General features: G+C 35.9%; 1 protein-coding gene across 2 annotated transcripts; it reads right to left on the reverse strand.

Moving 5' to 3' along the window:
* Positions 1 to 361: 361 nt before the first annotated feature.
* On the reverse strand, positions 362 to 24,459 carry Api5 (apoptosis inhibitor 5). Of its 2 annotated transcripts, none has more exons than XM_026404244.2 (14): positions 24,249 to 24,459; positions 17,844 to 18,005; positions 16,583 to 16,676; positions 15,943 to 16,008; positions 15,119 to 15,270; positions 13,830 to 14,036; positions 13,111 to 13,215; positions 11,889 to 11,978; positions 10,719 to 10,900; positions 9,922 to 10,015; positions 9,394 to 9,450; positions 6,792 to 6,868; positions 6,163 to 6,299; positions 362 to 2,490 (listed from the first exon to the last, which is right to left on the reverse strand). In XM_026404244.2, the coding sequence occupies exons 1-14, from the start codon at positions 24,315 to 24,317 to the stop codon at positions 2,468 to 2,470; spliced, it is 1,515 nt and encodes a 504-aa protein (XP_026260029.1). In that variant the 5' UTR covers positions 24,318 to 24,459; the 3' UTR covers positions 362 to 2,467. The 2 variants fall into 2 exon arrangements, with proteins under 2 accessions (XP_026260029.1, XP_026260012.1); XM_026404227.2 differs by having other exon boundaries at positions 362 to 2,495.
* Positions 24,460 to 27,033: the final 2,574 nt, after the last annotated feature.

Consider the following 27,033-nt stretch of genomic DNA (forward strand, 5'->3'; position numbering starts at 1 on the left):
GTACTTAAAGTTGGAGGACTAGGAATTTAATTATTTTATCATGATCCACTTAAACACTAGCTTTCCAGCATTTCTAACCATCCTTGGTGCTACTTTAGGAAGGCTTTTTAATGAAGACTGATAGTTAAATTAGTTCCATCTTCCTTTAAAAGAACCAAGACCTTGTTTTCAGAAGATACAGAGCACATAAAAATGAATCTGAATGAGATGACATACAAGGTTTGATCAAGGCTTCAAATAGCAGAGTATTGTCTATATTTTTAAGGTCTGAAATACTGCCTGATATACAAGAAGCAATCAATAAATGTTAATAAGTATCCAAGAATCTGAAATTATAATTATAACACATCAAGACACAAAACAAAATTACAAAAGGAAATTTATTTCAAAAGCATAAGGGAACATTTACATTTAAACAAGGTGATAAACAGGTGTCTTGCAAAAGAAAAACTATCCATGGCATGAAGTTTTTCAAAGTTATGAAGAAAAACAACACAACAACAACAATAAAACAACCCTAAGTTGGTATCTATTGCCTTAGGAATGGGAAGTAGAACGATGAGGTGGTGAGGGAAGGAACATAGTCAACTCAGTATCAAAACTCGAAGTCAAGTCACTTCTGCTCAGCTTTGAGTTTACAAATATGCTTTAAAAAAGAGAAGGGAAAAATACATTTAATGTTCAAATTTATATAGCTGTATTTCCAATAGAGTTTGTCCTTGAAATGGCTTTAGGCCACTGGCTGATCTGTCTCTGAGGTCCAGACTAGCTGGTTAATTTTCAAATGGTAATTCCATGTTCCTATGTCTGTTCAGATTCCAAGGGAGCTTAGGTTCAGCTCAGTCTTTGGAATGTTTAGATTATTGCCACCATTCCACAGTTAAGCTGACCAACTTCTTAATGCTCACTTGTATCATTCTAGCCTTTTAAAAAATACTTTCCTCATAAACATGTACAGTAATTCTAACAGGGGTTTTGCTTTCTTCCCAGTGTAGAATAATGGTAACAAAGACACCTGCATTGGAATCACAAACTATTCCTCAAAAAATACATTAAACTACTAGAAATGTCATTGTGGCATTTGATTTGAATAGCAAACTTGGGAAGGGAAGATTAACTGTGGAACAAAAATATATGAAACATTCAAATGCAGAGCAAAGGGTCTATGCTATTAAAAATGCCCATGACATTAGACACTCCACAAACCTCCCATCTGTTTTTTAACCTAAAGATTCTCTATTACCTAACTTATACAATAATTTGGTTAATAACCTGAGAAGTTAAAATCTTGAAAGTGGCAAAAGCAAACCAAGAGAGCATCCCTTACTTATTGGTTCTATGTTATCAATTCATTTTTTCCTTGGTAGCCCTGGTTATTAAATCTCCAAATCCTAAATTATGCTATGTCATCCTGTGAAAATCTATATGTACATCACATTTGGCTGTATTTCACCAACAGGGATCTCCACATTTTATCTTTGAATATACAGCCTTTATTTTTAGTTTTAAATAACAATAATCATGTAAGTGCAACTGACTCAAAATTCCTCTCTACTGGAAGTAAAACCCTAGATAACAAGTGAATAGTGGATTTAGCCTCAAAAGGATAATCACCGTGTCAAAGACTACCCGTTCCTGGAATTTAAAATATTGATTTTTGTGTACTCAAGTTTCACGGCATGCATATATATATATACACACGTACACATACATATGCTTATGTACGTGTATATGTATATCATACATACACATTTCTATTCGAATAGTAAGATCCCATATTCAAAAGCTATATCGCAATATATGGAGAAGAGCACAGTGTAAGCAGTGCAAAGCAACTTACTTCCTCCTAAAAATGCATTATCATTTCTACATTTTAAGAAAGCTGGTAAGTATTTTGTGTTTGTGACAGTAGTAGGTGGAAATGCTGCACCATTGCCTAGCAGCTTTATTAAAAAACAGTGAAAAAATGTTAAGATTGACCATTACTCTTCTCCATATACTGGGCAAAAAACTAAGAGGGGAGAGGAAAATCAGTAACCTTTCAAAACTGATGATCTTTACCATATATCAGAACAAAATTGAATTTCATTACATTTTAGACTCAAAAGTTCTCAATAACAAGTTATCAAGATGTTTAAAAGCAAAAAGATTCACAATATGAAGTCCGAATAATGATGATATTGGAAAAACAAGTCAAGATTGTGGACAAAGCATCCAAAAATATTATTGAGGTTTTACCTTGGACATAACCATGGTCTATTACAAAAGTAGATCATACATACAAAGGTATAAAGAACATTAAGTTTTTAGCTGAAGGCAGCAGTCCTTAAAGGGACATCCCCGGCAATCCAATGAGTAGTAGAATTTAAGTATATTAAGCTCATGACAATGCTGAAGAATGTGATATCTTACTCAGTAGAGTCTTCCTCGACTACGATTTCCTCGGGTTCCCCAACCTCGGCCACCTCTACTTCCCCTGAAGGCTCCTCTCTGCTCTACGAAAAAGCGAACAAGGGTTTAGGTCTTGCTCAGGACTTCATGGTAGAGCAAACAGAAGAAATAGAGCTTGTGCCTCGGAAAGTAGTAGGCCCTTTAAAAGCAAAACTTGATTTTCTCCTAGTCCATTTCCAAGTTCATTTCGTACTTAAAATCGGTAACATTTATACTGAAGCATATATGGCATGATGTATATAGAGCAAAGTGCCTTATACGTTCATACCTACTAAATTAAATGAAACCCATTAATTGTTTCAAGGTGGCAAGGTTATGATAATTATACTCATTAGTTCTTTATTTTGGTGTTTATCACTATTAAAGATACTTAATATGGAATTAACAAAGCCATTAGTCTGTAATCAATTTTTTAAAACTAGGGTAGACTGAAAAATTTCCTTTCAAATGTAACAAACAGGCATTGTTTTTGGTTTGGAACACAATATTAAAGGCACCTGTATTCATGAAAACATGGGTATAAATGCAGAGTTCTTTTCACTGTTTTATGAGCTATATGAACTTACTAAAATTTTGCTCTGTGTGTGTGTGTTGAATTAGTGGTATAATTTTGCTGAAAAATCCAGAGTCTTTCATCCACTGGTTAGTCACTTTCACAGTCCAGAAAAATATTCCCCAAGAGTCCAGTGAAAATGGACTGAAGTTATCAGGAAGGGTGGACTTTTTATCACATGGAAATAGGATCAAATCCCTTCACTGAATTTTCAAACTTACTCACTGCAGCAATCTTGTTAGCAGCAATAAGGAGACTGTTTTGCTTTTTGAATCACAATGTTGATGGTGTGAAAAATACCCTTTAAATCAACCATATAATTCTTTTCTTTTTTTTGCCATTATTATTAGGATTTTTTGATTATCTTTTTTCCCCCTAGAAGGAAATAATTCAATTGAGATAGAAAATAAATAGCTCTTTCCCCAGCTTAGCCAACATTTTTTGTATGTGGATTGGCATAGAAACCATTGAAAAATGTCATCATGTTTATTACCCTAGTGAACACATACAAGGTGACAATGTTAAGATACCTATACTTCTTAGTTTATTTTGGTGCCTGTCACTACCCAAGATGATTAATGAAACTAATAATTTCTATATTTAATATGAAATTAACAAAAAAATCCTACTAGTCTTCAAAGTGTATGCCATGTATGCAAAATATCTTAACCTATCAGTAATTATTTCTGAAAAAAAAATCAGAGGTGTTCTGAGGACAAGATGTAGTGACAATGGCTACATTCAGGGAGATAGTAGCATTTAGTGGGCTGTAACTCCTGCAGTTTTTAATGTTTAGACTTGGGCCAATCAATGCAGATATCTGCACATTTTCCTCCTACCATACTCATAAAACCTTCAAGAATTTATTATTATTTTTATTGTACATGTTTAAAGTGTGCCCTCCCCTCCATTTTGGTGGTGCTAAGGATTGTGCCTAGGATCTTGCAGCACTCACTGAGCTATACCTTCAGCTCATAAAATCTTCATTTTCTTGTTTTCTTCTTCAACATCAACACACTTAACAGACAAAATTTTTTGGCTAAAGACTACTAAATAATCTTTCCAATTTTCATATGAAAAAACACCTAATGAGTATATTAAATACTGTATAAAGGCATTATTACATTTTTTTTGATACCATAACCACTGAGCCACATCCCTAGCCATTTTTGTTTTAATGTGAGACAGGGCCTCACTTAATTGCTGATTCTGGTTTTGAACTCTTGATCTTCCTGCCTCAGCCTCCTGAGCTACTGGGATGAAGATATTATTTGATGTAGTTTTTTTAGTACTGGTTGAATGATATAGCTATTTTTATTTATTTATTTTTTCAGAGTAGAAATTAGAAGTTTATTAAAGGACAGCAGAAAAGACTTCTCCCGGAGGAAGAAGGGGACCCAAGAGGTGGAATCCTGATATAGCTATTTTTATAGTGTAGGAATTCATCAAATTTTCTTGGTTTTGAAGGGCTGCATCCTGAAGTACCAGTCTGCATTTTTTTTTTTTTAATAGAGAGTGAGAGAGAGAGAATTTAAATATTTTTTTAAAGTTCTCGGCTGACACAACATCTTTGTATGTGGTGCTGAGGATCGAACCCGGGCCGCACGCATGCCAGGCGAGCGCGCTACTGCTTGAGCCACATTCCCAGCCCACCAGTCTGCATTTTCACAGTTTTCAATGGTTTCCAGCTTTATATTAACTTCTTTAAAAAACTACTACTTCCAATTAAAATTATTATTATTATTTTTTTGCATACTAGGAATTGAACCCAGGGCCTCACACATGTTAGCCAAGTACTCCACAACAGAGTTATACCTCCAGCCATTTTTTTATATTTTGAGACAGCTGCTCAGGCTGGCCTCAAACTTGTGATTTTCCTGCTTCAATCTCCTCAGCTGGGATTACAGATGTGCACCACTCTGCATGGCTTAAAATTATAAATATTGTATATTCTAAAAAGGCTAAAGACAAAGAACACAAGTCAGAAAATATAGAATGTTCAGCACTTCTGGGCTAAAGGGAACTATGTGTACCGGAAGGAAACAAAACATGGGTGTATATTTACAAATAAATTGACTAAAAATGTATTAGGAAGGTGAAATAATTTGTGGAAACCAATACCTTGTTTGTAAAGCAAAAAACAAAGACACCAGTTAGTACAATAATAAAGAGCTCTGATATCCTTATTTTTCAGATAAGAAGTGGAAAGATGCACATTTACATATTGTTGTGAGAGTAGAGTTCTGAAATATTTCCTAAAACTGTCGTCAAGTGTTGACTGGAGTAGAAGGGTTTCTTTCTCGGTCTGTGATCTCACTTGGAAACAAGAAGTATATAGTTCAGGATATACTCTTTATGATAAATACTGCAAAATTAATTCTGATTGGTAATCAAAAACAACCACAAGCATGTTCAGTTGCTGGTATTGCTTTGTCTACCTCAGCAAGATAAGGGGCTGAGCTCGTATTTTTGTCCATTCTTTTAAAAAAAAGATCTATGAGGAAAGAAGCCAATGAGAGAGAAACTTTACTTCTGATTCCACAGCCTTGGGAGAGAATGGACTGGTAGGAAGCTCTCCTAGCCAAGGAGATATGGGAAATATGGACAGGAAGACACACTCTGGGCAAAGGGATAGACTGCAATAGAATGTGCATTTCTTATCAGGCAATGCTTAAATACCTGATTCTACTTTCAAGACTTCTCCCTTTGAAAAAGAAAGAGGCAGACAAGACCCCAAAAAAGTCATTAATCCCATGTTTGGCAGAAGCTATACTCATACCTGAAGAAGAATGCAAGTATTCTTCCACTGATCTATAACCCTAAACCCAGAATGTTCTGCCTTGAAGCTCGATATGAGAAAGCAAGGACTGGATGGTTAGTGCCAAATTTCTTTCATTTCTGTTGGTTCCTCTAAATACATGAAGCATATTTTTCATTCTTAAGTGCTTAAGTGTTGCATGCTCAATTCAGTGAGCCCACAAAGATGAGTTAGAAAGAAATGGGAGAAATTGTTTTCCCCACAACTTTAGTTCCCAAGCTAACTCAGAAAAGTCACCTGACAGAGCTATGATATTACATGTAATTACTAATTAAAATTAAGTAAAATCCAGTTTCTGCCTAATCTTGCATACTGCTTGTACCCAAACGGAAACGCTCACCATAATTAAAGTTGCCCAAATTGCTGCTATATTTCCCACTGGGGGGGTTATAAATCTGCCTGGCATCCCTTTTTGGTCCTGCTGGAGATTTCTTGGGTGGTGAACCTGAAGTTGTATCTTCATTAGCTCTCTTTTGCCTGTAATAGTTAGAAGAGCAGTAATTAAAAACACTGTATTATGCTAGAAGTTATCTATATGTTTATAAACTTAGCGTATCTGCTGTAAAGCTCAAGAGGATAATCCTATCATAAAAAAAAAAAAGAAATAATGCTCCACAGCATCAGATTAATTTGTGGCTTGATCACACATTGTCAAAGGGCATTTATTAGGTTCTAATATAATCTGAAATTCATAACTGTATAGACTTATGCACAAGTAACTCATTTTATAAGAGTATTAGAAAAATCTAGTTATGCTATAGGAATACAAGCAAGTCTCCAAAATTGTATTCTACAACTTTATTTTACAAATACTGGAATCAGATTTTGTATTTGAAATTATGCTAATAGTAATATTTTAACATTACCTTGAGAACCATCAAACTATATTATGTACCCTTTTATACAGTAAAGTGACAAGTGAACTCAGATTTTGATAACACTCAAATCCCTTCTAAAGATATTACTTACCCTATCTCAACCTTCTGTACAGGTTTCCAGGATAATGTTACTGTGCTCTTATATGAAGGAGGAATGTGGAAGAGATCCTGGGGGCAGAGAATATTAGACAAAATTTTTAATGTATCTATTGGTAGCAGGAAGCTGTGGTGAAGGTAGACACATCTTAAATGCTGTGCGAGGTCCAATGTTCAATACCCAGCACAACCACTACCAAAAAAAATGGGGGGTAGGTTTAAGTGGAGGAAGCTTTGATTTATTCTTCCTGTGCTGGTGATTAAAATAGAGACCAGGATAAAATTGCAAGACAGAAATTAAACAGGGAATATTTTGTTTCCAAATCACACCAATTACCCCACTAGGTAATTTTGTGCATATCACTTAGAATGAAGCTAATTTTAAAGTATCATTTCAAAATTCAGATAAAACATTAGTATTTATCAATTTTAATAAACAAAGCCATCAAATATTTTCCTTTGCATAAATGCAGTCACCAATGTGCAATTTAGGAAAACACAAAGGTGCAATCTGTATTGCTTCTGCAAATTTTAAGTGGCTCAAAATTAGAACAAAACTAAAATCCTGGTTCATCATGTTTTCCTCCTCTAAATATTTATAAATAAATTATCAATAAGGGAAAAATCATGACTTAAATACCAAGTTACCAATAATGGGAGAAATGAAAACGTTTGCTGAATTTAAATGTTAAAATAATTCAGAACTGAAATAACTTAGCCTCATTATTTTTGAAACCATGAGTGGATTGCTAAACACATTATATATTTTTTAGTTGTAGATGGACACAATACCTTTATTTTATTTATTTTTATGTGGTACTGAGGATCAAACCCAGTGCTTCACATGTGCTAGAGAAGCGCTCTACTACTGAGTTACAACCTCAGCCCATAAAACTTCTTAATAGCTTTACTTTAATTCTTTTTTTGGTACAGGTAATATTTAATAAAAGTAAACATTTTTTTCCCATTTAAAATGAGTATACTAATAAACACCACCTCCAACTACATGAAATTGAAGTCTAGTGTATGGGATAAATATAGTGAATTGGCCAACAAAACACACTTTGAGTAAAAAATACTTAAGGTTTCTTAGCTGGACGGACTTAGGATATAAGTAATGTTCTTAGCTTAGAAAAAGAGCCACATGCAGAATCTTCAATTTAAAATCTCCCTTTCCCCCCCTCCTATTAGAGCTTTATGATTATACACAGTAGCTGGGTTAAATCGTGACATACTCATACATACATAGAAATTAACTGACTTCAGTTCTTGATCCCTGCTTTTCCCTCCTCTTTTTCCCTCCTATCTCTTCCCTCTATCTACTGGACTTCCTTTCACTCATTAATTTGTGTTTGGTTAATTTAAGTATCTTAAATCTCACATGACAATAGGAAACTGAAGTACAGTTTGGGAATTCATGAAAATAGAGTGAAGAAAAGTGGTGGAATAAGAATAGCCTACTAAGTAGAAACTAAAAGACAGTAAAAAATGCCAAGGGTGGTCCAAAGGATACCAGTTTTTCCTGTGCTTCCCCTAAAACAAACACACAATAAAATCATGTCACACATTCCTGCTCAACTTAAAAAATATTTCAGGATTTTCTAATAAGATATCCTACCATAGGTATAAGAATCCCATTCTTATCTTTTCCATACATCTTACTACAGTCATCTTTAGATCTCTTATGTTTTCATGAAGAGGAAATTTTATCATGGGCATGCATTATGTCACACGCACTTGTCAAATTTAAAATATTCTTCGTTTCATCTTCTTCAACATAGATTTGTATCACTTATTGAAATAAAATCAAATCTTAGATTTTAATAAATGAATTTACTGTGAAACTGTTACCTATATTTAAGACTGGTAATAATGGTAACCATTATAAAAATTTCCTGTGGCAATGTGAATTAATTTTTTAACCTCTTTTTATTCTTAATGCTTTATCACCTTTCTATTTGGCAATAATGCACTCATTCCTCACTGTGTAATACACTTTCACTTTCTCTGAAATGTTCCTTCTCTCTTTTGGGATTTTTACCAGATTAGCTAACACACTAACCAGTCTTCTTCATGCTCTAGGTTATTACAAATATGTCAGCAGATGTTTGGGAAAGCTAAACAGACCTATAGAGAGCAAGGTGCACCCTATCACACAGTGCAAAAAGCTCTGAATTTATTACATGGACAAGTTTACATTTCATATGCTATAGAGCACATGTCCTTTCTCACTAGAGTAAGTAACTTTGCTGGCTATCCAAAGGGCCCAACAGCATTCAGACCACTAGAACTCAAAGTCATGGAAACTTCTGAGTTTAAATCTATCTGCTGCAATGCTTTGGGTCAAAGGAGGTTTGCATGCTTCCCTTATCTTCTGCAAAACCTTTAAATAAAGTGAAACAATATATGATTTTATGATACCTGCAAAAATGCCACTTGGTATTAAAAAAGTATACAGTTTCAAAAGGCAAAATAATGAGGAAGAAATGGCATCTTCTGTTAAACACTACCATTTCAGACCTAAAAAAACCATGGAAAACCTTTCGAACTGTCTTTCTAGCTAGCTGGGAGGGTTAGATAAGGAAAGAAAGACTTACCTTGATTAAAACATTGATATTGTTCGTTATTTTCAACGCAACAACTTTAATCTTATTCTGCAAAGAGAAAACAAATTAAATTAAAATGCCACTAGCTTCTATGCATATATTGCATTCTGATACAGAACTAGAGTAATTAAAATTTCTCTTTCGGAATACTTTCTACAGTTAGAGAATTCCTTGGTTTAAATCTAGATAATGCTTATTCCTATTTCTTGACTCTACAAAAGTATACAGATGGCAAAGAAAATAAATCTCATATTCCCTCAACAGGTTAGAACGTTTTTAAAATGTTGTCCACATTTTTTTTTGAAAATATTTAAGGGATAGATGCACATAAGAGTTGCTTTAGAAGAAATCATTTTAAGTTATAGGAAGACGTAATTAAAGTTGTTCAAGTATTTCAACAGGACTAGGATGAAGACTGATTAAATTAGGCAAGATTAGGGAAACCGAAAATCTCAACATGTACCTATACAGTGTGTTTATGGAATTAGCAGTTTATGAGACATGAACCAAAATTCTTACCTCTTCTGTTTTTAAGGCCTCGCCTGTTTTACCCTGAAGAGCCAAGCGAAGTTGTCTAATATAAACCTGTAAGCCCCGTGCAAAGTATTGCAGCCTAAATGAAAAAGTATTTAATTAGCAATTCATCATTCCAATTTTGCTCTTAAACAATCTTCAACTGTAGCAAATTGATACTAAGTGCAGAAAATGGCATATGACCAATAAATTAAAGAATAATTTCTTAGGTTGCCTGTTTCTAATCCAAGATTTCATTAAGTATTAAATCAGTCCCTCAGGCACAACAGAGGACAGTAAAGGTGACACTGTGGCTCAACATTCAAAATTTAAGACGTGAATTTTGTTAACAGAATGATCCAAAACACTTCCTGATGAAAACTACTTATATTGAATTTTTTAGCACTGCTCCTAACTATTTGCCAGCATTTGCTAAAATCTTTACATTCACTGTCTCATTAAATTCACACATCTCTATGAGGTAGGTAGATACTATATCACTCAAATATAATAGATGAGAAAAATTTAGGGGGTTAAAGAGGTTATGGAGCCTGCCCAAAATAATTAAGCAAATCAGAAGAGCCAGAGTCCATTTTTTTTTTTTTTGAAGTTCATTTCCCCAGTGGATTGTTATGCCACATCTATCCTATGTTTACATACATGCCTGTTTTTTAGACTCTCCACTGTTCCACTGTGTAAAGAAGGGTGGAGAGAATGTTCTTGTAGAACAAAAACAAAACCCAGGGAGCTTAAAGATAGCCATCACCTTTGCCAAGGACTGAACCACCTCAATCATATATCACCTGATTTTGAAATCTTTGAGCTTTTCTGCATTCAGTTTGGCTGTTAAGAAATCTGGAAGTTTTCGGCCCAACTGATGAAAACTGTACAACAAACATTCCACATAACTGAACTGCAGCTTGGGTTCTTCATTACCAGCATTCTCCCCATTTTCTGCTTCTTCTGGAGGAAGAGGCATATATTCCTAGGAGATGGAAGTACAGAGATGTTTGCAATCTTCTCTAAACATTCTAATTATAAATAAATACTCACGTAACTAAAAGGCATACTTTTAAAACATGGAGCATTAGAAACTACCCAAAATAGAAATTTTGGATCAATGTTCCAGCAGGTCAGTTTTCCTTATTAACCTGTTACAGCTGTTATTAGTAATAAAGAAAATTCAAGTAGCTAACATTAGGACTTACACAAACAAAGGCATTATTAAAGTTAAGAGTCAGAATTCAATCTGAGTTGAGATTAAAAGTTGATGCTCTTAATGACACCAAAATTTTTTTGAGAACACGAGCCCATCTATTTTAGGTATTGATTATCTTTATATTGAAAATCTGACCAAAGGTATTCAATATCAGTGCTATTACACTCCAATAGGTATTGAAGGTCTGGAAGAACAGCAGATGGTGGATGACTCAATTCATGCCAAGGGCCTGCGGCTAATCATCATGCCAGTTATACAACTGCTTCCGTCAAACAAGAAAATCACTCAGTTATGCTGATAATGATTTTTATCAGATGGCCTATTTTCTCTACAATTACAACTTAAATGACAGACTTTATTTCCTGGTTGCTAAAGCTCCTTTGCCTCAGGAGGCTACCAGCTGGTGGCCTGGAACAAATGATACCCTGCAATGCTAACTTTAGTTTTAAGACTGTTTGGCACATTTGGAAGAGTTGCTAATTTCTTTCACACAGACAAAGACATTTTGATATGGAACAAGAGAAAGATCTGCTATCTAAATTTTGTGTGGCACTATGCAAAGCATTAACAACAGAAGAAATACCAAGATGAAAACAGACTTTTTAAAAAAGTAGACAATGTTCGCCTGACCAACTATTAATTGAGAAAATTGTTACTTAATCTAAATGTCAATAGCTGGTTCTCTGTCATTAATTAATACTAAATCAATCTTTAAAGATATATACTGACTATACCAAAAGGAAAAAGTTCTTACCAATAACTTATCAAATAGTTTCCTTAAATTTGTTTCTAGCTTCTCCATGTCACCACAAAATGAACTCATTTCTGCCAACAACTTTAATACCTAAAACAAAAAATATTATTTTTTGAGAGAGTGAGGACTATAAAATGAGAATAATCCTAGATAACTGTTTAAGACTTTCTTTATTTTCTATTATGCTTTTACAGAATCCTTATGTTTGAACTGGGAAAAAAAATCTTAGAAATGCAGCCCTACTTTTTACTGTTGAGTAAAGTGGAAGGCCAGAAATAATGTGACTTGGTAAGAGTGCATGTGAAGGGCAGAGATCTCTAAACCAAGATCTCATGATTCCTAATGTATCTGTGAGAATACAGAAAAGAATAACAGACACTTTCTGTTATAGGTAAATGACAGTGCTAATTAAATGTAAAAATAAACATGTTAACTAACTTAACTTGTACTATAAAAAGACACTTAGAACTTTTAACAGCAAAGAATTATTTACTAGCATTTAAGGTGGGCTTCTTTTACTATTAAACTTTGTCTCCAGATAGTAACTCAAAATACTGGTAATTGTCAACATTCTAAATGTTCATCCCTTCCTTCATTAGTCCCAACCTGATGAGCCTAGCCCAGGACATCTGTGCATAGTGAAACTTTGTTGTCCCAGAAGCCTAAGAGGGAAATGGCACTTCCACTTCCACATTTCTATCCAACTCAAAGAGTCATTAGGTGCTCTTCAGAATCAGAATCTTTACTAGATTCTGGGGATGCAGAAGTGAATTAGATTACATATAGGGAGAGAGAGATAAATAAGTATAAAGTATTATAGATGCTGTGAAAAAAATTATGTATATTACAGTTAAGATAGAAAGGCAGGAAAATAGTTAATTCCATTGATCAGGGGTTATGGATATTTTGTTAATTGAGTTTAATTCTGGTTCTGTAAGTTATGGCTTCAATAGAAACTGTTACATGTTATTTAAAAATGTTAAGGATTCCAAGGACTATAATGTAATCTATAGGCAGTGCTTTTCCATTGCAGCAAACTACAATTGAACCCATAAATCATTTCTATGCAATTAACCCTAGCCCAGGAATTTACTGGCTAGCCATTACCAGACATTTAAATTACTCCCTTAGAAATTATATCTAAGTTGGTGGTTACAATTTTGTTAAAATACAAGGCTATATTTTTGTCTTTTCAGTGCAGAAAACAAGAATTTTTTCTTACCTCTAACTGTATATCAAGACCCTCCACAGGGGTAGTCAAGGTACTGAGGTTAGGGAGAACTTGCTCACAGAAATAAGTCACAAATCTTGTGGAATGAACATTTTTCTGTATAAAAAAATCCAAAGAATATCAAGTTGTCAAAAAAAAAAATTGAAAGAAATACTTTCTCAAATATTACAGTAGAATGTGCTTCAAAAGTGTTAACTAAGTACCATGGCCTCAAATACTGCAACTAAAAGTAAGATATAATGCATGCCCCAGGGCACCCCAGAAATAACATCAGCAGACTTGTACACTTCATTGCAGGCACCTGGAACACTGGGACATCTACAACCCTCTGAACTCTTCCATCAAAGAAGCAAATCAATTTGAAGTCAAATTCAGGAGGGTTAGTGTTGCATTTTCAGACTACATAATTCTCAAAAGGACAGATCCTTAAACATGGGTGTTTCAAACTAAGATATACATAACCCAGAAAACTGATGGCCAAGGAAAACACAAAGCTAGAGACAGAATGCAAAATCTGCATGACTTAAAAGCAAGGCTTTAATGAAATTTCTTCCTGCATTTTTTTTTCTCACAAACCCCACTCCAGACTCTCTATTCACCCCCATGTGTTATGAATACTTTTATGGAAAAGTCTGAGAAGAGTATTTCAAGTGAATATCTATAGATAATAGAGTAATCAAAATATGAGTTATATAAAACAAAGAGCTCACAGAGAAGAGGGGTACTGCTTGCCGCGTGCACTGTAAGAGCCTGTCCACACAGTCAGGATCTGAGGGGTTGAAGGTCTGTTCTAGGTCGGCCTGTTCAGCCACAAGCTCTACTAGTTGCTGTCTTCCACTCACTGTCTGTAAGCTTTTTAACCCAGATAGTATTTTCATGAACAGAACAAATTCTTCACCAGTCACATCTTCCAAGACCTGGAAAAAGACAATTCAGAATAACAATATTTTTATCACTGGAATGGGCAGGAAAGATCAAAACTTCATGAAAGAATGGCAAATTTATTTCAGTTACTAAAGTCAGTTTGATATTATTGCTTCTGAAATATTGATGAAAAGACAACTTCTGGCTTCAGGGTAAACCATGCACTCTCCAAGGGGACAAAAATTCATTCTTAGGAAATTTTACTTGGTTACCTACAAAGCACAAGATACACATCCAGAATGTAAACAGACATACAAAATGCCTGTGGCATTAAAAAGAGTGGCTAAGAAAAAATACATACAAAAAGGCTCTCTTCTCATATCTTTGGGTCTAACCCTTTGTATTTACCGACCAAAGGAGTTTGCAATCATGACATACTCTTGCATCATGACTTATTAGATGGGAATAGGTAAAATATTCAAGGTATTCCCAGGAAAGTCATGCCTTGTTCAAGGAAGAAATTTTATCAGCAAGAAAGTGGTGCTATTATAGAGAAACTTTTGAAACTTCTTGAACATATTAGGAAATGTAAATTGTTTCCAAACTTTGGCACTTTAAAATGAGTGAAAAGTTAATTCTGACAAACCTTGCCAATTTTAGCATCTGTAACTATACTAGATGTTGGGAACACAGACACATAGGCATGGTTTTACCCTCTTGGAAGAGTTTACAGTGCTATGGGGTAGGATGAAAAAACAGATCATTTCCATGTGACAATATAATGATATACTTCATTTTGAAATGGTGCAGAATACCTGAAGGGGAGAAAGAGGTAGGAATCAGGGAGTTTCCTAAAGGAGGTGATCTAAACAGAGTTCTAAAAGACACATAAGTTTTGAGGACAATGCCAGAAAGGACTTAAATATGATTACATCCCTTTAAATTAATTCACTACTTTATCATTATGAGTGGCCAAATGCTAAATACCATATAAAAAGAAACTTGGGAGTTCTGTGGTGGTTCTAATGGGATGTATCATTTTACTCAAGCTACATACAGCACTGGCAAATACTGCCAATTTGGTAATTGTTATATTGCTTTAGAGAATTTCTATTAAATGATGACAGCTGCTTACCTTTTTGGATTCAGTTAGGATAAGCTCCTCTACTTCCTTTGTTAGGACTTCATCTGGTAAAGTCTTCAGTTTTGTAGATAGGAATTTAATAGCTCGTTCTCTAACAATGTCCTCTCCTTGAAGTATTTGGCTAAATAAGCCACCTAAAGTTCCTGTAAAAGAAAATAGTTATCTGCAGCAAGTCAATGTATACTGTAAAGAAGTTATAAATGTAACTCAATGTATAGCATTTCTTTTCAAACAAGATAAATATCATGGATATCATCAATACTGGCTAAAAGTTGGTTTAAAATGTCTATAGACCCAATACAGGAGTAATCACACATTTTGTTCTTGGCTAGAATCAGCTTGAGCATGACTTTCCCTTTCTATCATTAATAATAAATCCCAGATATTTCAGAAGAATTTCTATAAAGTGCAAAATAAGTTTTTTCCAACAGAATTCTAAAGGAGAAGTATGATTTGTTTTTGCAACTTTCTTTTTTTTTTTTTTTTTTTTTTTTAGTATTCAATTTTAGTTGTAGTTGGACACAATACCTTTATTTTTTTATTTTTATGTGGTGCTGAGGATTGAACCCAGGGCCCTGCATGTGCAAGGCAAGCACTTCTCCACTGAGCCACAACCCCAGCCCCTGTAACTATTTCTATTGTAATTTTCTAGTCACAAACATCTTGACTTAAAGTATTTTTTGTTTTCGTTTTGCTTTTTTAAGAATACCTACAGTTTTTATGAAATAAATCTCTGGGTGAACTCCAAACTTTGTCCTTAATCTAACTTATTTCTTAAACCATCAAACACAATTCAGAATAAGAACTGGCCTTACCTTTTGCATCCATCTTAAATATACTTAACAGGGCATTGTTTACTAAGTTAAATTCTGCAGAGTCATCTGGATAGAGAAAAAGTAGTGCAGTGAATATAAAATAAATCTTAAATACCATTTGTTTCATTTCCAAACGTAATATTCAACATAGCTTTTCACAGATTACATTATCAGCAAACTTATATCTAAGCAATTTTCTCAAGTACCAAAAAGACACATTTCCTTATAAGGACAGAGAACCTGATCTAGCATACCTAGGAAACTTTTATGTAAAGATGGTACAATTATTGAACTACAGGAAACTGGGGGTAAAATTACGATGATGATGATGCATCAAAATTCCCAAGAGAATTCAGTCTTTACACCCCTGAAAACAAAATTAAAAACAAAACACCAAGAATTACAAAATCAGAGGCAGGGGATATATATAGCCCAGTGATACAGAGTTTTCTAAGTGAGGCCCTGCATTCAACCCAATACCCCTCCAAACACAATAAAATAAAAATTACATAATCAGAAGTCATTAAGTTTCAAATTACTGAAAAAGTTTAACCTCTTTGGTAGGATCTTTGGCACTCCTCCCAAATAGACACTATTTCAGAGAGAAGTTATACAAAAAGGTAATAATAAAATTTCTTACCTGTCTGCAAAAGTTGGGTCAGTATATCTGCCACTCGGGGAAGATTTTCTCCAGTGGCAAATTGAGGCAGCTCTTTAATTGCTTGGCGTCGAATCTGGGCATGATTTCAAACAGAAAATTAATCAAAGGCTGTTATCATTAAAAACAACAAATTCAGCTTTTTAAGAAAACTAAAACCACACAGAAACCATGTTAAGAAAAGTTGTTAAAACATAAGATATGAGATTTTTAGTAGTTTAAAAAATACTTTGCTCCAAGTTTTTCTTTTCTTTTCTTTTTAACTGATAGGGTGTCACTACATTGTCCAGGCTAGCAAGTTCTGGGAGAACTTCAATTTTCCTGTCTTACTCTTTTGAGGAGCTGGAAATGACAGGTATGAGCACTGTGCTTGAACAAATCTGCTTCAAATTAATATCCAAATTTTACAGAATATGTCACCAAAATGTAGTAGAAAGGATGTTAAATATAATACCCGAGATTGGTGTAGGCAGATTTGAGATCGCAAACGTTTATATACAACTGTTTGGTTTTAACTATCTTTGGACATATAATACAGTCTTTAAAACAGCTTCTGTGGCAATGTCATACTCAGGAACTCTATTTTAGAATTTTCAGTACTGACTACTTAATATAGCACTTGTGGTTATGATTAATTCCAAATACTGATTTTAACTTATTAGGTTTAACGTTAAAAAAAAAAAAAAATCACACAGGGTTTACATCCAGGGTTTATATTCATTTATATGCAATGTTTGATTCATTGATTTCATTTGGAAAGCCAGGAGATAATACTTGAAAATTCTTAGAAACCTTTCATCAACAGCCAGAAATGCTAACAGTTAATTCTATTCCAGGGAGAAATGATTTCTTCTTATTCTAGTAATCATATATAATTATTACATTGGCCAATTATTTTTCTGCCATGCAAAACATATAAGGGTGTTAAAACTGTATTAACTACCAGTCTAATTTTATAGCACAATGAATAACAATATATGAGAAAGATGTGAGCCACAACCCATTTTTAGTAGTGAGTAATGAACACAAAAAACAAATCATTTTGTGATTCTACGTATTTTTCACAACAAAAGGTGGTAAAAGAACTAATACATTTTCTTAAATGTAGATTTAAGCCTAGATATGGTGCAATACCAGGAAATGCTGTGATATTTTATTATGCACTGATATGGTAACTATGATTTTATTATTCCAATATAAAAACATTTGAAAGATTGTTGAAAAGTGTCAATCATAAACTTACTGATACATCTTCATCCTCACAGAGGTCTAACTGTGCATTGATAGCAGAATCAGCCAATTCTGGAAAATGCTTAAAGAATTTAGGAATAAACTGAGCTGCTAATCGTTTTTCCTTTGTACCGCCTTTCACGCCATCCAATATCACTTGATAGGCATCTTTATGCTGAAAGAAAGAATGCAGCAGAAAAGAAGCATAATTTTGAAGAATGTGAATCTAAATACAACTTTAACAAACATGTTCAGGTCTGCTTTAAATTTTTAGAAGCTAAGAAATAAGACTTATTTTTGGAGTTTTACTGCTTATATCAGACACCTATTTTTCCACCTTGTTGCTTCTTCACCCATACCCCAATTTTATTTTAATTAGGGAAGAGACAAAGATAATTCCAATTTTAAGTGGAAAAAGCAAATAAGATTGTTAATATACTAACATTTTTTTCATTTTAGAGATCATTAACTCTAGCTCTGTGACTGTGTGATGCTTAAAAATGGTAATGAACACCACAGAATTCTCAAAGAGTTGCGTTACATTTAATCATAAAAATTACCCCTTTTTCCATTAGCACTTTGAAGAAGGTAGAAGAAATACATTTCTGAAATCAAGCAATTTCAGGAAGGTTAGGAAGAACAGTTTAATTTTGCTTCATCTTTTAGGATATGATAGTAACAACTTATTCTATAAATCCAGCCAAATTTGGAATCAGAGTCTAAAGTTACATATTAGAATAACGCATTCAAGTCATTTGTTTCTTTTAAAAAGAATTCTTAAGTGGTCTAAATGGGAATACTCAACAAGTTCCTAATCCTTGTTACACAGCTGCCTCCAAACCAGTCCTCTTATTAAATGACATTGGTCAAGCTGGTAAGTAACAGTGATAAATACAGAATAAGACCATACATATATCTTTTGTGTGACATCTGAATAAAACTTTTAATAAATGAAAAATGTCCTTAAGAATTATAATCTTGATAGCAAATGCCACCCACAATTTAGTGTGCATTTACACTGTATAAGGAATGCACTAAGTGCTTTAGTCATATGAGCTTACATCATGCCATCAAGAGAGGAATGATTAACAAATATCCAATAAACTGTAGAGTCAGCAAAATATTTTATAACTATTTTTTTTCATGGACAATATTCTGTTGAATGGAAAAAAAATAAAGTAAAATGTAAAGTTATCAACACACTAAACAGAACACCAATTCCTAAATAAGAAATTTCTGTGAAAAACATTTAGCTTCCTCATGAAATGCAGACATAACATCAGTCTTCAGGAGTTATTACTTAAAAAGTAAATTACATATTTTTCAGTGCAAAGGTTCAAAATATCATAGCTTATTTTTCTACCATTTCACATTCCTGTGGTTCACCGCACAGCTTCTAGTCAGATTTCATAAAATCAGTCTTGAACAGTTCTGACATCCCTACATTTTGCAGAGAACCACAAATCTAAAATTTCTATTCAAATTTAAAGCTTTACTTTTAAAGTAATGTGAAGAAATGCCTTATATTATGTAAAATTATATGAAAAAATTGCTTACAGCAAACCTTCCCCAGGCCAAAGAAAAAAACTTGGAATCAAATAAAAAGGAATCATTAGCAGGATTCAATGAAAGTCTACCAGGGATAGTGATACCTTGTCTACATTCCTCATGACAGGTATTTTTATTTTCTGGTGAGAAAATCAAGGCTCACAGAAGTGAAATAATTTGTCCAGGGCCATGCAGCAAGTTGAGCAGATCTAGAACCCAAACACAGTTATGCTGGGCTCTATAGTCAAGAACCTGGCCTAACACCAATCTTCTTTAATTGGACTGATTCAAATTTATGTTCTAGGATCTTATTTAACAAAAAAAGGGGAAAGCACTTATCAGATCTAGGACCTTCAAAGGTAAAATTTAAGCCCTAAATATAGGCTCCATGCAGACACTTCAACTGGGACACAGCCTTGCAAATATAGTAGGACCTTTGGAAATTTAATACATTTCAACACATTCAAGCCAGAATTCAAAGTTTCTACCATCAGTGGGTCTTAGTTTCATCAAATAATTTAGTGACTATTATTAATAAAGACTTCAAGCAATTACCCTTAATATAATGCAAAATAAAGCGTGCTCTTTCTTGTCAGTTCTTGGAGTAATTTTCTACAACACTATATAGGGAAAACTTTTTTTTTTTTTAAACTAAACAGAATTTAAGGTACAGTAGTTATTACTTGTGTTACTCAAAGTAGGAAACAAATGAAATTGAAATTCTAAGTAATCACAGTGACTTAGTGATAGGTAGAATGTTACTACAAGAAAATATTCCAAATAACATACAGTACTGATTATTTTTCCGGTTCTAACACAATGGTATATTTCATTTAGACAGATAAATTTGTGATCCCAACAAGTTGTAATTGTAAACACTTTAATACATTTCTCAAGCTGCATACGTTGGCATATTTTTAATATCTAAAAATAGAAACTTAAAAGAAACCTCTAAGATACTTTTAAGTAAAAAAAAAGTAAGGTACAGTTGGATCCACAATTTTTGTATGCCTTCCTTCCCTCCTCCTTCTCTAGAAAACACAAGACACACACACTCGTTCTTTCTCTCTACAAAAAATTCATGGCAGTGACTTTTAAAACACATCCAATAGGCATAAGAGGTAGGTGATGTGCCAGGTAAAGCCACACTTAAGTCCATGATGCAGCCTCTCTGACATAAAACATTCTTTTAGAGAAGGATGGAGTTTCAACAAATACATTTCTTAAGTATGACATAAAAAGAAAATGTTTTAAGCTACATTACCACCTTCTGTCTTAAACTCAGTAAATCCAGTTTGTATGTGATGATAATACAGGCTGTTAATACTTCCACATATTTTAGAGTACTTATGAACCTGGTTTGTACTTTAGCTTAATCATACAAAATAAAGCCACTGAAAGAGTGGTATTCATGAAATTAAAGTCAATAAAGCCCACACTGCTCTACATGAAGAGCCAATGTATTCAATGGGTAGGAGACCAAGAGGAGAAAGGAAGGGTTAGGCATTATATAGATCTAATCTCAGATCAGCCTCACTGCCAATCCCTTTAACAGGTATCTGGTAAGTTTTCTTAAGCTTTTCAGATTTTTGACAATACAAAATTAAGTATCTACATTTAAAAATTAAGTAAATTCACAAATATTTAAAACAAAATTTAAAATAATGGTGGATCACACCTTGCTTTATTATGGCCAGTGGGAAATGGTTAGAGAGAAATAGGAGCACAGCAAAGGAGGCAGAACTGAAGACAATCAACAGATGTGGGGGGAGGCTGAGTAAAGGGAACATAGAAGCAAAAAAAAAAAAAAAAAAAAAGAAAAAAAGAAATATGATAAGAGAAACTAGAAGGTTTTGGTTATTAATATTCCCTTAGAATTTACCATTTGTGACAGGCTTATTAGAAGATATATGTTCCCATGTATGTCTAGAAAGTAAAAGTTCCCTTTGTCATTCATCAGAATCCTTGTACATTTTTTTGGTATGTATATCTATCTGTTCCTTCTTTGTATGCATTTCTTCAACTTTGAGAAAGAAATGTCTACTGGAGGGCAAGGCAGGTGCAAAGAGAGAAGCAAAAATAAATAAACAAATAGATTTAACTCAATCTCCAGAACATAACTTAGTAAAGGAATAAGAGAAGTCCACATTGAAATAAAATATACAAATCTAAAGTACTATTAATAAATACAAACACAGTGCTAAGGAGGTTCAAAAAGATAAATATATGATCTGCTTGATGAAACCTCAGAGGACTCGTACTTTCCTTATATATTTTGAGGGCACACTCTAAAAGAAATGTTGACAATAGTGTACAAAGGGTGGCAGCAACCTGAGCAATCTTTGTGCTCACCTCTCTGGCAAAGGCTGAAAATCAAAAAAGCCAGAAGGAAGTTAGAGAATGACAAACTCAAATACAGTCTCAGTAAAGTGCCGGATAGGAATTGCCAGAAAACTTAAGTCTGGATTGTAAATCTCCTAAATTCAAATATTTAATGGTGTCTTCTCCATTAAATCTGCTCTTGCCTTAGTTAGTTAAAATTACAACCAATATCCTGAAACTCACTATCTTTTTTGGTGAACAGTTTTAGGTACTTTCTTTAAAAGGAAAGAAGTATTATACATCAGAGCAGAGTTAGTAGGCATTACAATTTGAGTAGCTTCAATTCTCCCAGAATTCAATGAACTGATGGCAAATCACTACACTTCCACTACACTTCAAGACTTTTTTTACCTTAAGTAGTTGCTCTATGGCTGTTACTATGGCGTCATGAAAGCACTGACTACCCATTGTTTACAGGAAAACAAGCTATATTCTAGTGCTAGTACATGGTAGGTGCTCAAAAAATGTACTGAATAAATGAAATCATGGGCTTCATTAAGGTATGGAGAAATTTATGTCCCTTTTCCCTTTTCCAGAAATTTCTGGCCCTTATACGCTCTTCCTAAATAGCAAATTTTTGCTTTATGAAAGACATTGTTGCTCTCTTGGAGTCAGCTCAAGCTCAATCTCAAGCTTTTGTAATTAAAGATGCCCTAACAGGAAAATCTTGGCAAATCTCAATTTCTCATAGTACAGGTCATGTTGGTGCTTAAACAGTTTAGATTGAAGAGCACTTTGGATTTGGGATGCTTTACCTATACAGGCTATGCAAATATTCCAAAATCTGAAAAAATATTAAATCTGAAACACTTCTGGTCCCAGGAATTTCAGATAATGGATACTCAATCTGTACATATATAAATTACAACTTAGTTTCCACTTGCCCTAATACACTCACAGTAGGGAGTTAAATAACTTCTACTCCACCAGAAATGAGGGTGAGGGATGAGACATCTCTTTGCATACAGTTTCAAAGTCTTCCAAATAAGATTCCACATATGTCTCTTCAGGAAATCACAATTTGCAAAGCAGGTGAGAATCACTGTTCTAGTTTCCAACTTATCCCCTCTTGCTGATGTGCAACAAAGTCAAATTTAGGCAGCTTAATTTGCTACAATCTTCCCCAACTCAATCACAAGACAAATTATACAATGATTGAGAATTCTTCAGTGCTAGTTCTTACTAGGAACAACAAATTGAAACCATAACCATAATTTCCCCCATTTTGTCTTAATGGGCAGAAAACTCCTTCAGAACTAACTTAGCATACTCTCCATACATTTACAATAGTGTCAGTAAACAGTTCTTACAGGTAACAGTGAAATTCCCTACTAAAATGGAAATAAGTAGGGAAGGAAAATCATTTGGCACTTGAAATTGGTATAGTCATAATTCTAGGTTAAGTTATAATAAGGTCCCAACATAAATTAATTATTATTATTTTTTGCTCAGCTTAGGAAGACACTGTACTTGATCTACACACATCCAAGAAAAGGACAGGAGGAGTACTGTCAATGCTTTAATATAGACTTTCTAAGATGGTGTCCGCTTTCTACTCTATGAGATGTGTAAGCAGAGGCACAGAAGCTTCTAAGCACTGAAAACATATAGAATGGGATTTCTAAACAATAAAATGTACCTCCAGGGCAACCTGAACCTTGTTCTCAAGAATACACCCACCCGACAGTTCAATGTTCTACAGTAGTTGAAAACTAAACCACGTGTCTGCGGCAAACACACCAGAAAGTGCTTGCCAGAAGACTCTATTAAGAGCTGCATCCTTCCCCTCTCAAGACATTGCCTTGCACAGTTCTGTATTACTTTCTTCATTTAAAACAAAACAAAACAAAGTAAAATATTTCCTATTTACTTATGTGTCATCAGTCCCCCTCACTAGATGCACCTCCCGGGAGAGCACAAATCTTTTCCATTTGCACCTGCAGCGCCCTGCACATCACCTGGTGCACGATAGGCACTCAAAACAGGTACTGAGTAAATAAATCCTCGCGTCCTTGTTGAAGTGTGGAGGAAAAGGGCCCTTATCTGTTTTTTACAACCTTTGATCTCTTCAGCACTTTCCCTAAAGTAATAGAAACTTTTGCCTCCAAAGAGATTATTTTTTGATCTCTCGAAAACTTTAAGCCTAATCTTTGAATAACTAAGTTCTACCGAAACGAAGGAGAAAGAGAGAAGAGGAATCTCTACAGGGCGAAGAGAATTAACCTGAGCCTGAAGGGGCTGAGTTAGGAATCGCCAAGGGGAGAAAAGGCTGGTTGAGGGCGGTAGTGAAGCCTGGGACCCGGGGGACCGATCTCCCGGGGGAAGCCGGAGTCTATACTGCCAGTGTGTCCAACCCGACGAAACAGCCCAGCGCGGCTGGGAGCCCACGGCAGCACAGCGGCAGCCCCGCCCGGCCCGGGGTGCGCGGCGGGCAGCGCTGTAGAGAGGCCGCGGAGCTCCGGGCCCTGCAGGCCGCTCCGGGACTCACCTGGCCCACTTGCTCCGTGGCATCGGCTAGGATGCCATAGTTGCGGTAAAGCTCCTCCACCGTCGGCATGGTGAGCGACAAGCCCGCGGCCCGCTCCTGCTGTCGAAGTCGCCGCCGGCGCCACCGCCGCCTCGGAACTTCTCCAAGCTCAAGACCCGAACTATTACGCCTCCAGCTGCCGCCAGTGCCGCCGCCAGTCACCGCGCACAGCGGCCCCGCCCCCAACGTCTACGTAAAGACGTCACGTCGAGAGCGGCCTTTATGGGACGCCAATGAACAGTTCCGAGTTTTGTCGCCCTCTGGCGCTTGGAGGTGCAAAAAGCGGCAAGAACTATAAAATTGCTTCTTAATCTTGAAGGATCCTAGCTAGCTAGCCAAGAAGGAGCTCTTGATCTGGGAGGGGAAAAGGAGAGGAATGCTATGATAATTCCTTTTCCTCTCTTAAAAGATCTTACATTTGCTAAAATGGTGATCTTATGAGGGAGGAAATAGAATGAGAGATTACAAAGGCAAGATGTATAAATCACAAACCATATTCCATGATTCAAGGAAATGAACAAATCTGTGGCAGCTGCAGGGAAATGGGACCGTGGATAAGCAAAAAGCATTCAAATTCCGCTTTAAAAAAATACCTCTGTGTCCATCAAGTTAAAGGGATGTGGTGTCAGATTTAACCTGCTGGAAGACTTTATTATCACTGCTTGCTGCCATTGCAAAGAATTAGGGGCCACTGGACGATGTTTAACATCTAAGAAGTGAAACCATGTATGTTGTTGTGGTTTGGATATGACATGCCCCCTTCCCCCCAAAGCTCATGTATTGGAGACAGGATATCCAATGTAATCACGTTCAGAGGTGAAATGATTAGATCACAACAGCTATAACCTAATCCGTGGGCTTATGCGTTTGATGAAATAATTTGAAGGGACTTCTGTGCTTGGTGGTAACTGTAGGCAGGTGGGGTGTGGCTGCAGGAAGTAGGTCACTGGGTGCTTCTTGCCCTTGGGGTTTATATTTTGTCTAAGGCTCCCGTGGGCTTTCCTCTGCTTCCTGTTTGCCGTGACCCGAGGAGCTTTCCTCTACCACACCCTTCTGCCACAGCGTTCAGTTTCACCTCCAGGCCCAGAGCAATGGAGTCAGCTGCCCCTGGACTGAGGCTCTGAAACCAGAGCCAAAATAAATGTTTCCACCACTAAGTTGTCAGGTGTTTTGATCACAGCGATGAAAAGCTGACTCACACCATATGCTTACCAGTAAGCGTTCCAGGCCAGCTTAGTTTCATCTAAACACAACAATGGAAATCGCCAGGAAGATGTAGGAAGGAAACATTTGTGTAAATGATGAGCATCTAAACCAAAGTTAAATGTGTATGTGCAAAGGGATATTAAAATTGAATTTTCAAGATTGAAACATCAGGCTGTATAATGGGTGGCCAATTTCAAAGCTCAATCCACTTGTGCAGAATGATTACAAACAAATTCCCTTACCCTGGTACTTCTTAGTCAGATTAAAGATATTAGAAAGGATTAGATTGTGGAATGGGAGGAATTAGTAATGGGATTAGTTTCCCTTTGAGAGGATACTGTAGTTGTGAGTAGGCTGGGGCAATTGCTACCTCCTTCCCTCAAGCCTGGGACCATTCAGAGGAGCCTGGAGTTTGGTTCCTGTAGTTGGGAGGCAAAAGGGACCAGACCCTGACACACGCCTGATGAGTTCAAGTTACCTGTAGTCACAGAGTGGAGGTGGCCTTGGGGGGCATCTATTGCAAGGGAGTTAAGAACTCTTCCTTGGTAGCAGAGATGGACGACATACAAGAGAAACTCTGGATTCATTTGCTCCTGGAGACTTCTTCCTGAGAGTGAGAAAGGGCCCCAGAGGAGAGTCAATGGTGCCGAATCTGAGTGCTGATTGGGAGCTGAGCATAAAGTAGTTTGGCTGTAGTTTGGCTCGGGAAACTCCTCCAAAGGTGCATGTGGTAGAGGCCAAGGCACCATTGGGAAGTGGTGGAACCTTCAAGAAGTGAGGCTAGTGGGAGGAGTTCGCTGGGGGAATGTCCTTAAAAGAAATGGTTGGGCCCAGGCCCTTCCTTTTTCCCTTGAGCTTCCCAGTCTTGAAGTCCGCAGTTTTGTTTTATCCTAGTCTCCCACATGATGTACCCAAAGCAATGGCACCAAACCGTCATGGACCAAGACCCCGAGACTGTGAGCTGAAATAAGCTTCCTTTCTTTAGGAAAGGTCCTTGTCATATGGATGGAAAGCTGGCATACACACACTCTATGGGGGCTACACTTGGGGGTGAGCTCTGAAGGGCAGCCCGGTCTCTCCACACCAGCCCACATCCGTGGGATGGCACAGATAGAGACCTACTTTCTCCTGTCTTCTCACAGTGCCTTCCCAAATCATGTGCCCCAGAGGAATTGGAAGCTGCCGACCACCCTGAATGGGGGAGAAGGAGAAGGGCAAGGTGGGAAGCAGGTCCCAGCTGGACTAGAGAAGATTCGATTGAAAATCCAATGTGGGTTCAGTTGTTCGGATGAACAGGTTAATTTCTGAAGCAGAAAAGTCATGGGCCTATTAGGGTTTCCCTCTAGCGCTGGAATAAGACTCTCTCCCTTGCTAGGGTGTGAATGTCTGTGTCTTTCCGTAATTTGCATGTTAAAATCTAAGCTCTGAGGTGTTGGTGTTGGGAAGTAGGACAATTAGAAGGCGATTAAGTCATGTGGGTGCTGCACTCACAAATGGGATTAGTGCCTTGTAGAAGGGACTTAAGGGAGTATGTTTACCC

The sequence above is a fragment of the Urocitellus parryii genome, chromosome 4 (assembly GCF_045843805.1).
Source record: "Urocitellus parryii isolate mUroPar1 chromosome 4, mUroPar1.hap1, whole genome shotgun sequence".
Taxonomy (NCBI): Eukaryota; Metazoa; Chordata; class Mammalia; order Rodentia; family Sciuridae; genus Urocitellus; species Urocitellus parryii.

What these genes read in the sequence shown, in the direction of transcription:
- Api5 (XM_026404227.2), bottom strand. Translation starts at nt 24,317, where the DNA reads ATGCCGACGGTGGAGGAGCTTTACCGCAACTATGGCATCCTAGCCGAT. An exon ending in GTGAGGATGAAGATGTATCA is followed by an intron (nt 16,677 to 17,843) that starts GTAAGTTTATGA and finishes AATCATGCCCAG; the next exon opens with ATTCGACGCCAAGCAATTAA. An exon ending in GTCTTGATATACAGTTAGAG is followed by an intron (nt 11,979 to 13,110) that starts GTAAGAAAAAAT and finishes TTTTTGTTTTAG; the next exon opens with GTATTAAAGTTGTTGGCAGA.